This window comes from Propithecus coquereli, unplaced genomic scaffold (genome assembly GCF_000956105.1).
Source record: "Propithecus coquereli isolate 6110/MARCELLA unplaced genomic scaffold, Pcoq_1.0 Scaffold71, whole genome shotgun sequence".
NCBI lineage: Eukaryota > Metazoa > Chordata > Mammalia > Primates > Indriidae > Propithecus > Propithecus coquereli.
In genome coordinates, this window is record NW_012153174.1 from 11,837,852 (window position 1) to 11,851,816 (window position 13,965).

The 13,965-nt window shown below is 38.9% G+C and overlaps 1 protein-coding gene across 2 annotated transcripts in view; it reads right to left on the bottom strand.

Annotated features, from left to right (window-relative positions):
* The window catches only part of ST18 (suppression of tumorigenicity 18, zinc finger), a 97,200-nt gene that overhangs the window by 58,631 nt on the left and 24,604 nt on the right, over positions 1 to 13,965 (bottom strand). Inside the window, exon 4 of one of the 2 annotated variants that reach the window (XM_012661404.1) lies at positions 3,702 to 3,892. In XM_012661404.1, coding sequence (XP_012516858.1) covers positions 3,702 to 3,892 — 191 coding nt within the window. The remainder of the gene's footprint in view (positions 1 to 3,701; positions 3,893 to 13,965) is intronic. The other variant, XM_012661405.1, reaches the window with a different exon arrangement.

The window sequence follows — 13,965 nt, forward strand, 5'->3', positions numbered from 1 at the left end:
AGGAGGGAAACTACACGTCTAGAGAGCTAAGGGCTTGCTCAAGACCACACGACCACAAGGCTGGCCGGTGGAGTGCCGACACCCAGCCCCAGAGCCACACACGTGCTCTCCTCTGTGCCACGCTACCCAGAGCTGACAGCCACGGAATGCCACGTCACGGCGCACGTTTACAAAACACAACAATTCTTAGGAGAAACTGCTAAGAATGCTGTTAGCCTATTATTTTCCCAGAGTTGTATATTCTCAAGAGTGGATTTACATGAAGATGCTAGAATGCAATAGTCAGCTAACTTTCAATGAGAAAAACAATGATCCTCAAATTATAAATATAACAATATATAAAAACAAATAAGCAACACGACAAAACTAACAAATAACTCGACCTCAACTTTCTTACTGCTACAATGATAATAGATCAGAACATTCCTAGGGGGACTTTTCCTAGCCCAAGAGAGACTGTTAACGGGTACGATACACAGACCTCTCTCTATCCAGAGTGCATTTCAAAGTGTGGGGGACGGAGGAGGAGCTGGAGTCGGGATGTTTTCCTTGTATATGGAGAAAAAAAATGCCTTTGCCTGATACGATCCAATTTGTTTCTTTACTTTAAACCCAGGTCTCTAAGTTGTCTGGTAATCCCATAAGTATATGCTAATAAATTCTGGCACATACGTCGGCTGTTCTGCATCAAAACAACTTTAAAAATCCTCTGAAAATCACAACACGTTTTGAGTTTGAGTCCTTCGGTATCACTGGATTTGACTATAATTGGATTGCAGCTCAGTTTCTGTAACTAGCTAGGTTAATTTTATAGGTAAATTAGCTTTCTAGGCTTCTTTGGATATGTAAATTTTACTGGGAATAAAAGCCCTAGAAAAATGAATTCATCTTTCAAAGTCCTGAAATTGGAGTGGCTTATCCTTTATTTGCTATTTGTCAAGAGATAATATGCGTTAAAAGTATCATCCCAGCCCCTAGAACTTCTATGACTGTGACAGATTTCCCCAAATCATGAACATGTGTTTATGTTGCGGAGGACTCCACACCCTGGCTTGGTTAATCTCACTTCCAGGTGACTCTCATTTTTCTGTCTGTGCTGGGAAAGCCGGTGCTTGTCCTTCCTCCTGGTAGTACTTTGCCAGCTCATCTTCCCAGTAAAGAAGGTGTATCTGCATGGTTTTGCCCGCGTTCTCTTCTATTCCCCTTAATGCCCACCTGCATCTCTTTGAAAAACTGCGGTTGTTGAGGGTAAGGGTGTAGCTTGTGGCATAAAACAGAATAAAAACGTCACAGGATTCGAGCTCCTGACCTCGGCCCTCATGGGCCCTATACCAGCTGAACTTCGCAACTGATGATATTATTGGGCGTGCGTCTGGACAGGTAAAAGGCCTTGGGGCACCTGGAGTAAATGAGAGGCTAGAGGAAATACTCTATGCTGGGCTCGGCACTAACTCAGCTCTCTTTCCTCCCGGGGGTTGGAGGTGGAAGGTAACTTGCTCAGAGGGCTGAAAGCAACTTAGAATCTTTGCTTTTTTGACCAGTGATAGGATCTGCCATTTCAGGAAATTGTGACTTCATGATGTGACGTTATAGGAGCTTTGCCCAGTTTGCATTCTGAAGGCAGTTGGAGCATAGGGACAATTGAATTATAGAACACGGTTAGCTGGGAAACAATTATTTTGCTTGTCCTTCCAATTGTTTTCTAATTATCTTCCTTCCAACGCCTACAAGCTGCATTAACTTCAGCACTAAACCTCTTCAGTCTCCAGTGATCTCACATGTAAAACTGTGACCATAGTCATACACACATGTGGCATTATTGTGTGGATTAAGTGATATAATTTATGTGCCTAAAATATATTAAAGAACTCAAAAATAATGGTCACTACTGCTGTAATTTCAGCATATTCATTATTAGTAGTAGTGGTTGTAATCTTAAATATAAAGGTAGTTAATTTATTTTTGTGAACTTGAAAATAGATAGATGCCCATCAGTGCTTATAGCTGAATATTTAACTGGAGTACATTTGGACAATATAGTCACTTGGTTAATATTAAACATCTACGGTGATCAACAGACTACAATAGAAGGTGGTCACTCAGTGAGCCAGGCACAGTCTGTCCTCACCGCACTTACAAGAATGTGTCGATGCAAAAGCGTGCTCATTTTCTTAACTGTTTGGCTAATTAGTGCCAGCTTAGATATATTATACCCAACAACAATGATTCAAGGACTTTCTCAAATACTATATTCAACATGAAATTTTCATGAATCAAGAAATAAAACTGATCAGCTCAAGGAAACAAAAAAAAGTCAAGGATGGTTATAATTTCAAGGTGAGCCATGAAATTTTAAATCACATGCTAAATACAGAAAAGCCAGAAAATTTACTTAAACACATTCAAATAAGAATTCGACTTTGTTTTGACTACAGAATCTCAAACTACTTCTAAGCCAAGATAACTGCAGATGATTCTGATCTGAGATTTGTGCTCACTCGGTCAATGTACTTCAACATATTTTCTATTAATACTTATTGTTAACTATTAATATAATTCTATATGCCATAAATATTTATGACTTAAGAATCTCATTGCCTTTTGTTTGTATAATAAATACTTCTTTTCAAATAACAAACTATTTAGTATATTTTGATTTTTTAAAAACTCACATTCGGAAAAACATATTTAGTAGAACATACAACTAATTTCATTTTCTACTAAAACAAGCTTTAGATCTTAATTTTTTTCATAATTTTTGAGATTTTTTTTTTGCATGTTCCTCAACTTCAGCCTCATGCACAAAGCAATTAGTGTTATTCCAACTCCTAGATGCATGTGACTACCAGGGACTTATGGGAATAACTGTCAACTGGAGAGAAATGAATCCTAAAGTTTCAAAATAGTAATTACATTTCACTTAGCATGCAAAGGGTGTTTGATGAGTGAGTGAAGAACTGAATCAATGAAATATAATGTGTACCTAAAGGGAAATTTAAGTGATTTATTTTGGAAATAATGGACACAGTGATACACTTTTTATAATACATCATTTCCCTACTGAAGGAGACTCTAGTCTGACAACTTTAGGTTGCTTCTACAGCTCATTGCTATAAACATTCATTCAAAACATATTAAAAATATTAAGGCCACAGACCATCTGTATTGGTCCATATTGTTATTACCAATTACATTTTTTAGAGCAAGTAATACTATATATGTTTTTATTTTAAATAAAAAATAAATGTTTTAGATATATATTCTCTATATATATTGCAATCATTAACAAACATTATATAGAACTTGATCATTGAAAAGGTATCTTAAAGCTTAAATATGCCCTTGAATTTGAAGGATCCTTTCAGGAATTTGACATCCATCCTACTAGAAAGACACAGTATTTTCCAACTTTAAGGCTTAATATCTTTTATTTTTTTCAAATAGAGGCATAGTCTAATCCTCTGCTTTGAAAATGGGTAGGGTAGGTTAAGGACCCTCTGTTGCTTATCCACAGACCCTCAACAATTACTGATTAAAAAAATGGGCCCTTGATAAATGGATGTCAAGTGAAATAAATGTTTGGTTTTGCTTTCAAATTCAAATATATTTTTACAACCACATAAACCATATGTTCTATGTAAATTAAGACTAAGTGCTCCGTGCCAGGGAATAGGAAAGGTTTAGGCATGCCTCTTTGCTACCTGCAGTAGAGGGATCATGTGTTTCCAAGAGGCTGTCGTCCTCGGTCCTGTCGCCACGGTCTTCCTGGCAGTCCATGCTTGGGCTGTAGTGTCGGGGCTTCATTAGCAGGGATTTCCTTTTGTTGACTGGGACCCCCATAGCCTGATCTTCAGCTCTCCTCTTCTTTGCCATGGAGCACTCATATGCAACACTGTAGTGACAGGCAAATTAAGAACATGGTAAACTAGTGTTTGCTGCTGTTTGGCATCTGACTCTCACAAAGTCTAACCCAAAGCCTTTGGAAACTTGGGACCAGAGGTTTAGGGTTAGTCGTTGGCACTAACAAAAACAGCCCATCTGTGGAATCCAATGAACTGTGTGGATTCTATTTTACTGCCTATCGGAAGAGTTAAAGAAAAAAAATCATCTTTAATCCTGGTAAGCATATGTTAATCTGTGCTTTGCTTGGCACTACACTAAATACCCAGGGAGGGATGAAACAAGATTTGCCCTGGTTTGCTAATCCTAAGAAACAGCTAATGTGAAAAATATACCACCAGATACAAAAAAAAAATGTGTCCAGTATGGATAAGTTACAAGGTTTTTCAAATAGTTGTTTGCTAACGAAACTGCTTATCTCTGCCACAGTTGTGGGCTCAAACTTGAAATGTCACACGTCTAAGGCTCTGACTTGAAAGAAAGGCGCACAGAGCAAGGAGCGAGCTATGAACATCCAGTCACCCATCTCCAGTCACCAAGACTGAGCAAAAGCGGGAAGGTGCTCCATGGCATTCTGCCTTTTGATTCTCACTCATTTGGCTCACGGAACAAATAAAAGGAGGACACAGAAGAGTGGATTTCACAAAAAATGGACAACAGTTTATCCTCACTCCTGTTCTCATATGGTTTTATTTGAAAATGCTCCTGAGGGTGGCCCCTTCAAAGCAGATTTCCTCCACAGAGCTCACTCAGAATTAGTGCGGATCACACTCTGTGTGAAGTTAAGACAAACATTCTCTTGGCAAGATCCATGAAAATCAGAGGGTTTAGCCAACAGTCTATAAGAGATATTTATTAAATGTTCTTTGAAGAAAAATGCTGAAGCTTTACATGAAAAGATCCAGCGGGGAGAATTCTAGACTCGGAGTAACAAGATGTTACTTACCCATCTCTAAAAGAAGATTGAATTCTCAGTAACATTTTTAATACTAAACGAAGGCCTTTCACTGTCCTCTTACAAGCATCAGTGCAAAGAAGGTGACTTGTTCATGAAAATGATTTGGGAATAGTTGTTATACATGAACTCTTGAATTTAGTGGAGTAGATTCAAAAACTTGCAAGGTGAGGAGGGGGAGGTGTCATTCCTTCTGAGAAAAAAAAAAGCTTCTGGAAGGAGAGATAATTTAAGAGTTAGAAATCTCTCAAGAAAGATTAAAAGTTGGAGAACTGCAAATCATCCTGATGGATAAGAGAAGAGTGAAGTTTCTAAATCAACTAATGTGCTTTCACAAAATTTCTCTGATAAGCCCAAATTTAATGTGGCCATGTGCAGGAGAGAACGTAACCAGATGACGATGAGAGCAAACATGGCCTTCATAGGAAGACTGTGCAGAAGGTTGGGACCCGCATAGACGGAACCGGCTGGTTGGTAGGGAAAATGCACGGATTGGGATGTGGGGCGAGCCAGCCCATCAGCAAGTCACCCTTCGCTTGCCTTCTCTGCCAAAGGAGACTGGCTTTGGGGAGGCGGGCAGAGGAAACATACCAAAGGGAGATAAAGTTCCTAGTTAGGCGAAGAGAGTTCAGGTTTCCTAAAGGAGTTAAAGTGTCCTAAATCAAATGAATTTCCACCAGAAAAAAAAATCCTCAGAAAATACATAAATAAGATCACTAAGCCATTGTAATGAATCAAAAAAATCTATAGAAAATGGGAGAAGCTCCTATATCTCTCAGATATGAAAACATAGAAAGAAAGTGGACTCTAAAAACCGTAGTGATTTAAGCATGATGTTGGTACTGGGAAAGAGGCTAATGAAGTGCAGTAAAATGAAGATTTGTCTGGATCCTGATTTCAATTCTTTTGCGTCAATACCTAGAGTGGGACTGCTGGTTCACGTGGCAGGTTAGTTTTAAGGCCCCTCCGTACTGTTTTCTGTGTTCCTTGAAATGCTGTGTTCACTGTGGCATTATCTGCAATCGCCAATATAGGGAAACAACCCAAGTGTCCCTGAACAGATGCATGGATGAAGGAAATGCGCGTGGCGGATATATGCAACGAGACACTATTCAAGCTTTGTCGTTTAAGGAGGAGATATCGCACTATGCGAAAACATGGACGAAGCTTGAGGGCATTATTCTAAGGGAAATAAGCCAGACAGAAAGACAAAAACTGTGTGATCTCACTTACCTGAGGCATCTAAAGTGGTCAAATTCATAGAATCAAAGAGTGGGATCATGTTTGCCAGGGACTGGGGGCAGGGAAATGAGGAATGACCAATCACCAGGCATAAAGTTGCAGTCGAGCAAGATGAGTAAGCTGTAGAAAGCTGTTGTACAACAGTGTACCCGGAGTCAACAATAGTCTATCGCAGACTTAAAAATTTGTTAAGAAGGTAGGTCTCATGCTAAATGTTCTTACCACAAAAAAAAAAAAAAAAAAAAAAAAATTAAAAAGAAAGAGAGAGGAAGGAGAAAGGAGGAAGAGGAGGAGGAAAAGGTTTGCAGGCACCAGGAGGCATTGATCAATGAGACCTGAGGTGGCAGAAGTGGTTAATAAGGGACTGGTTAGTCAGGAAAATGTCATTTCATTGTTTGATGATTGGGGTGATGAAAGGGGCTGAACTCATATTACCTGTGAGATCCTCACAAACTGTATCTTGTTAATATTATCATCCACATTTACTTATAAAGACAAGTAACATTCCCACAATCACATAACTGGTAATTAATGGGGCCGATGTTTGAAGCCAAGACGACTGGGCCCCAAAGCACATGCCCTCTCTTCCAAGTCACCAGATCAGGACTATAGATTTGGGTAATTTCTGGATGCATTTGACAATTCACTGAAGTCGGGCCTGGATAAATCAGTGACCTCTCTGACTGGAAGGAAGTTGCCTGGGGCAAGGCCTTGCCTGGTGATTTGGGTGGGGATGTAAAACAGTCATTCTATCTGAAGAAGATACCAGTTGCAGCAATGACAAACACATTGCAAGAGATGACTAAGACCCTCCCCAAATGTCCCCAGCCTGGAGCAACAGAATGAGCCCAGTGAGATGGCACTTGCTGGCAATGAAGAGTTTAATATTTGGGTCCAAATAGTCACTGTGCAAGGTAGGATGAAGGGGATACCAAAAAAGGGATTTTATCAAAGTACAAGTTCAGCTTACAATAAATTATTGTATTTAATAATAAGGGTATATGAAATTGCTTGAGTAATACTAGCTGTGTAATCTGAAATAAAGAGTTGACCATTCTGGAATACCAAATTCCTCATCTACCAAATAGGGATAATAATTTCTATATCACATGTTCTGTGGATAAAAGAGATAACATCTGTGCTGGTAGTGACAAAAATAGGTAAAGATAGGACTGTTCTGACTCCTGACTCAGGGCTCTTCGGACGCCACTGACACCATCTAGTGCTGTCACTTCGCAGCATCGCAAACTCTGCCTGGCACACTACCCAGATTTATGCATCCGTGTATGTCCATAAATGCATTCACTTTTTAGCATATTATTTATATTTACATAAACTGCATTAGATTTACACATAAAATTGGCTTTAAATTTCACATTCTGTGCATTTCTCCATTGGAAAGTATCCACAGCCCAGGCAGCACTTGGAGCTAAAATGAAAGCTTTATAATAAATATTACCCTTTGTGTGTGCATGGAAAATGGTCCCTTTTCCTAGTTTTCCCTGAGGGCACACTATTTTGGCTTTATTGTGACACTTCACTGTGACACCGCAATGAGGGAAAGCCATGCTTTACATGTCACTGAGAGAAATGCCACAAAATGCTAACGTATCTTCTCAAGGTTGCCAGAAATCATTTCCACTGGGTTGTGTTTTCCCATCTGCGGAGCTCTGAAATGTTAAGGAAATAAATGAGCTCTATTATCTATATTTTTCTAGTAGATGAGAAAGAAAGAGAAAAAATGCACTCAGCCCTGCATTTATTGTTCTATTCAATCAAACTGTTGCTTTAAACATCCAGAGTCCCCCGGGGAACTTTATCAGTGCACCGAATATCTTTCAATGCCGTATTTCAGGTTTTGATTTTATTAAAATATCTTTAAAGAATCTACATTTTTACCTGAGAGAAACTTCTTGGTTACATATTGGAGAAATGCTTCCATTTGGAAAATTGAACTCTAATTCGAATTGGCACTCCTTTTGATGACAATATATGACTGAAATTGTTATTGAAAAATCATTGAGGCAAACCATAACTAGATAGCAATAATAATAGATTCAGTGCTTGAAGTGTGTTTAGAAGTCAAATTCATTGACATTTCAGGTTTCAGGAAAGAAACAAGAAGACAGGAAACTGTGAATCCCCAAAACCTGTCCAAGAAGCAGTGTTTCAGCTTGTCTTCCACAGTAATAAATTCTCAACGCAAGTTATCAGAAGATATGTAAAAAATTTTTTAAAATGTAGATTTAGCAATAGATATATTCTGTGCACACCCCCCTAAAAGAATAAAATAGAAAAATAAATGAAGATTATGAACTCCTGAGTCCAAAGAAAACATTCACATGCTCTAATATTTTCATGGAAAATTCATAGCAGGTATTCCTACTGATTTGTTCTAATTAGGCAGAACATCACAGACTCATTGAAAGAGGCTGAGAAGTATGAATTTGAACAAAGACTAAGAAGATTGACAGAAAAAAACAAAAGTATTATAATTGAAAAAGAAAAAATTAAACTGTTATTATTTGCAGAGGCAAAATTGTGTTTGAGGAAAATCCAAAAGAATCTACAGATACAATTTTAAAATAAGTAAATTCAGTGAGTTCACTATTCAATAATTAATTACAATTATATACACCAGCAATAAACAATTAGAAAATAAAACAAATTTACAATAGTATTGAAATATGAAATACATAGGAATGAATCTATCAGATGTGCAAGACCTACACACAATAAAGAACATACTGAAAAAATTAACAAAGACCTAAATAAATGGAGAGATGTAAAATGTTTATAGACCAAAAGACTCAGTATAACAAGATTTGAATTCTCTACAAATTTATCTACTAGATTCAATGCAATCCCTATCAAAACCTCCAGAGGATTTTTTTTTTTAGAAATTAGCAGGTTAATTTTATAATTTCTGTGGAAATAAAAGGAACAAGCACGGCAAAGACAATCTTGAAAAAGAACAACGAAGTTGGAAGACTTACAGTCTTGGATGTGAAAGATTATCATAAAACTACAGTACTTGAGATAGGGTTTTGTTGGGGAAAACATAAGCCAGCAGACCAATGGAACAGAACAGATGTTCCATCTATTGGGTCCAGAAATACAACCACACACATACAGTCAATTTATGACAAACATGTCATTGGGGAAAAGGTGTTTTTTCAGTGAATGATGCCAGGTCAGTTGAATATTAACCTGAAAAAAAGATGTCTCTACTTGTACCTCATAGTATATACAACAAACAACTCCAGAAGGGTTATGGATTTAAAATTCACCCTGTAAAATAATAAATCTTCAAGAAGAAAATGTGAGACAATATCTTCATGAGTTTGGGGTATTCAAAGATTTTTCAAGCAGTTTATAAACAACAGTAATTTAAAGAACAAGATTGATAAATTAGGACACATTAAAACAAAAGCTTTGATTTATCAGAAGAGACCAACCAGTAAGGGGAGCGTCCTGCCAGTGTTCTATTTCTTGATCAGTTCACATAAGCATCTTCAGGTTGTGGAGAGTCATTGAGCTCTGGCCTTTTCATATGTACACTCTGCTATGTGCATTTTATGCTCTTCAAAACAGTTGTCAAAAGATTATTAAGAGTGAAAAAACAAGCCGAGGGAGTGGGAGAAGGTATTTGCAATACATTATCAAAAAAGGACTTACGTACAAAATATATGAACGATTTGGAGATATATAGAGTACATAAAGAAATAAGAAATAGACAGACTGCCAATTTAAAAATTAGGCAAAAGACTAGGGCAGTTGCTTCACAAAAGAACATTTGGCAGATACACAAATGAAGAGGCACTCAGACTCTTCCGTCTCCAGAGAAATGCAAAAACTCACGGTTGGTACGCTCATGCCCATTGGGATGGCTAAAATGAGAGACTGACACTCCCAAATGTTGGTGAGGACATCAAGCAGCTGCGACTCTGGTGTAGTCAATTGGTATGGTTGCTTTGGAAATTGCTTGGCAGTATCTACAAAGCTGAATGTATACCTAACCTAGAGCCCAGAAATTCCAGTCTTACATTTACACCTGAAAGAGGTGTGTCCACATGTGCACCAAAGGTATGTTCAGTTCACAGCAGTAATCTGTCCCAAACTGGAAACATCACACCGTCCTTTGCCTGTAGAATGAGTAAAGCATGGTGGAATAGTCACACCCCTGAATATGCTACAGCCATGAGAAAAAGGCAACCATTGGTATGAATAACACTGACAAATTCCATAAACATATTGGTGAATGAGAGAATCCAGACAGCAAAGGAGCACATAGATAACGCCTGAAACCAGCACAATGAATCCACGTGGGAGAAGTCAGGAGAGCAGTTACTTGTGCAAGGATGGAGATTGTGGGAGGTGGGAAGGGGACTTCTGGGATACTGATAAAGTCTGCTTCTAGTTCTGGGTGGTGGTTTCATGAGTGTGTTCACCTAGTAAAACTTGATAAAGCTATACCCACATAATCTGTGCATTTTTCTGTATGTTTGTTATACCTCAATAAAACATTACATTAAAAAAAGAATATTAACAGGTCCATTTGCAGCCTGGTATCACGTGCAGTCCGTGTGAGTTGCAAATTTCTTTAATTGCCAAAAGTATTGATAGACTCAAGGTCAAAGGTCCTGACTTCAAGTATAAATTCTTAATCCAGTGGGGCTAATGATAACCGGTAAGACTTAGTCAGCACTTACGACGTGCCCAGGAGTGTTCTAAGTCGTCTACATGTACCAACCCACTGCAGTCTTGTAATGACGTTCCCAGGTTGGCGCTGCTTTATCTCCAAAGCACAGAGGGGCCACTTTGTCAGATATCAAAAAGCCCTTAATGAAAGAGCCCAGATTTGAACCCAAGCATTCTGGATCTAAATTCTGTCTATTAATTATTATTTATTATTATCCTTCAAACTAGCTGTATCATACTATTCAATGATTTAATGAACAGATATTATGACTGAATCCAATGAACGAACACCACCAGTGATGGTAGAACATAGAAAGCTTTCCAAATTATCACTCTGAATTTTGTAAAGGCCAGAATTAAAGCCAACTAATGACCTTTATTTGGTTTACAATTATAATCCTCAACTTTTTCTTAAAGGATAATAGACCATTATGTTGAGATATTGGTGGAGAAAATTTTGACCTAGGAAAGGACAGGCATTTTTCATGCACTAAATACAAGATGAGTCATGATTAAAGAGAGATGAAGGTGATTTTCTTATTTTTGTTTTTTTGGTTGAGAGTTTGTTTTGCAAATGTTCTCAAGTGATGTCCATCTGCACGTTTGGCCTAATTACTCAATACTTAAATTATTTAAAGTAAAGAACTATGTTTGAGTTCATTTGCATTCCCATACTACATGTCTAAAACAATGCAATTTATGCTTAGAATAGTGATTATTAGTTAATGCAATTGACTTTTTATTCCTTTTGCATACTTCCAGGTAAAACCAAACTCAACAATCATTAAGCAAAATCAATTTATATGGACAGAACTATACTTCCAGTTTAGATGCCTCTGGAGATATTGATTTACTTATTCAATAAATATGTAATTAACACCAAATAAATATTTATTTAGCAGTGATCTAAGTTTTAGGGACATAGCACTGAATAAAATTGAAAAAAAAGTCTCTCTTCCTAGAGTTTTATTATAGGGAAAGATACAGAAAATTTTTTAATTGAGCAAAATACATAGAATGTTTGAAAATAAGTGTTTTGAAAACAAAACAGCAGAAAGGGGAATAAGAAGAGTATGCTGGCAAAGGGTTGGAGTTTCAGATAGAATGGCCAGAAAAAGCCCCATTAAGAAATTAAATCTGGCTGGGTGCGGTGGCTCATGCTTGTAATCCTAGCACTCTGGGAGGCTGAGAAGGGAGGATCCCTTGAGCTCAGGAGTTTGAGACCAGTCTGAGCAAGAGTCAAACCCTGTCTCTAGTAAAAAATAGAAAAAATTAGCCAGGTGTGGTGCCATGAACCTGTAGTCCCAGCTACTCTGGAGGCTGAGGCAGGAGCATCCCTTAAGCCCAGGAGTTTGAGGTTTCTGTGAGCTAGGCTGATGCTATAGCACTCTAGCCCGGGCGACAGAACGAGATTACTCTGTCTTGAAAAAAAAAAAAAAATTAAATCTCAGAAAAGATCTGAAGGATATAGGGGAGAAAGCATACAGAAACAGGGGGACACAGATTTCAGGCAGCAGGAGCAACAAATGCAAGGGTCCTGAGGAAGTACTGTGCTTGGCATGTTTCAGGGTGAACACAGAGGCTTGAGTACAATGAGTGAGTGGGAGAATGACAGGAGACAAGGTTAGAGAAATAATGGATCCTGATTATGCCGGGAATTACAGACCATTTTAGGGACTTCAACTTTTAGTGAGGTGTGAAGACTTCATGGTGTTTTGACAGAGTGACAGGTGCTTATTTGTGTTGCAGTAGGATTACCCTGGCTTCTGTGTTGAGAACAGGCTCCAGGCAGTGAGGTTAGAGACAAAGAGGGTGGTCAGGAAGTTACTGAGATAATCCAGATGAGAGACGATGGGTGAGCTGGACTGTGGCCATACCAGTGGGGGTGGTAAGATGTGGTCAGACTCTGAATATATTTGGAAGAGGAAGCAAAATGGAGTTATTGAGAGATTAGATGTCAGATGTAAAAGAAAGTAAAGAGTCAAGGATGACTGCAAAGTTTTTGCCTAAAGAATTGGAATCATGTAGTTACCTTTGCTGAGATGAGAAAGACTTGAAGAAGCAGGATTTGGGAGGGTTAGAGATCAGGAGTTCAATATGGAGCATGTTAAATTTGAAATGCTTACTGCATACGGCATCAGGATGGGGACGTTTTGGTTGATACACTAAAAAAATATTGAATCCTAAGAGAGCCCTGGACCCCCTGAGCCCCAGAAGTAGTCCCCTTCTCTCTGTATCATGTTGAAGATGATACAGAACTTTCTATTTCGCAAAGGCATACATGCTTCCATCTCCCCTCCTCGCCCCCTGAACAATAACCAAGGTCAATACGCAACATCCTCTGGCTTGCTAAGGGTGAAGGGGCACATGCCAAGGGAGCTGCAGGATCTAGCTAATATGCACGGCAGGAGCTGGAGGAGTGCAGATGGGCTTGATCCGGGGGTGCTGGATCAAAGGGATGGAATATCAACCTGGTTAAGGGAAAGGAAGTGTGGAAGCCATCCCCCATGTTACAGGATTTAACACCTTGTCAAGGACTCTGGGAGATGGTGCTAACGTGCTCCTAGATTGGCTCTTGGAAGCCTAGAAAAGCAATGGCTCATACTATTCAGAAGTTGCAGAACTGCCATCGCAAAGGATAAAGAAGGAATCAAAAGGTTCAGAGAAGTGGGCACTCTAGAATGGACCCCTTACATAGACTAGGAAATCCATACCAATAAATGTCGTGATCTCTTGTCAATTATCTGGGCCTGAGGCGGTTCTCAAACTCAGAACCCAGTGACTGAAAGAGAGGCCATGTCCCCTTGAGGAAGGCCTCTGCAGCATCAAGTCAGGAACATATGGCGATATCCCCCAGTTCCTTCCCATAAGGACCTGTAGCCATTTATTTGGAGAACAACCACCTTGGGGAAAAAATATTGCACGAGCATTTCAGGGACTGTTGCACAGTGTCTGAGTTGACACTGAGAGACTGAAGCTTCATCATGGCCCTTTGTTAGAGTGGGAGACTATGGCGGCAGATGGCTAGGAGGGTAAGAGCTAATGAAGTGGGATCTGTAAGTGGAATCCTCTAAAACTTCTCCTTTCCCATCACCGAAATAGTAGATCCAAAACATATTCTGGAGGAAAATGGCAAAGATTAGTACAGGTTGAGCATCCCTAAATCC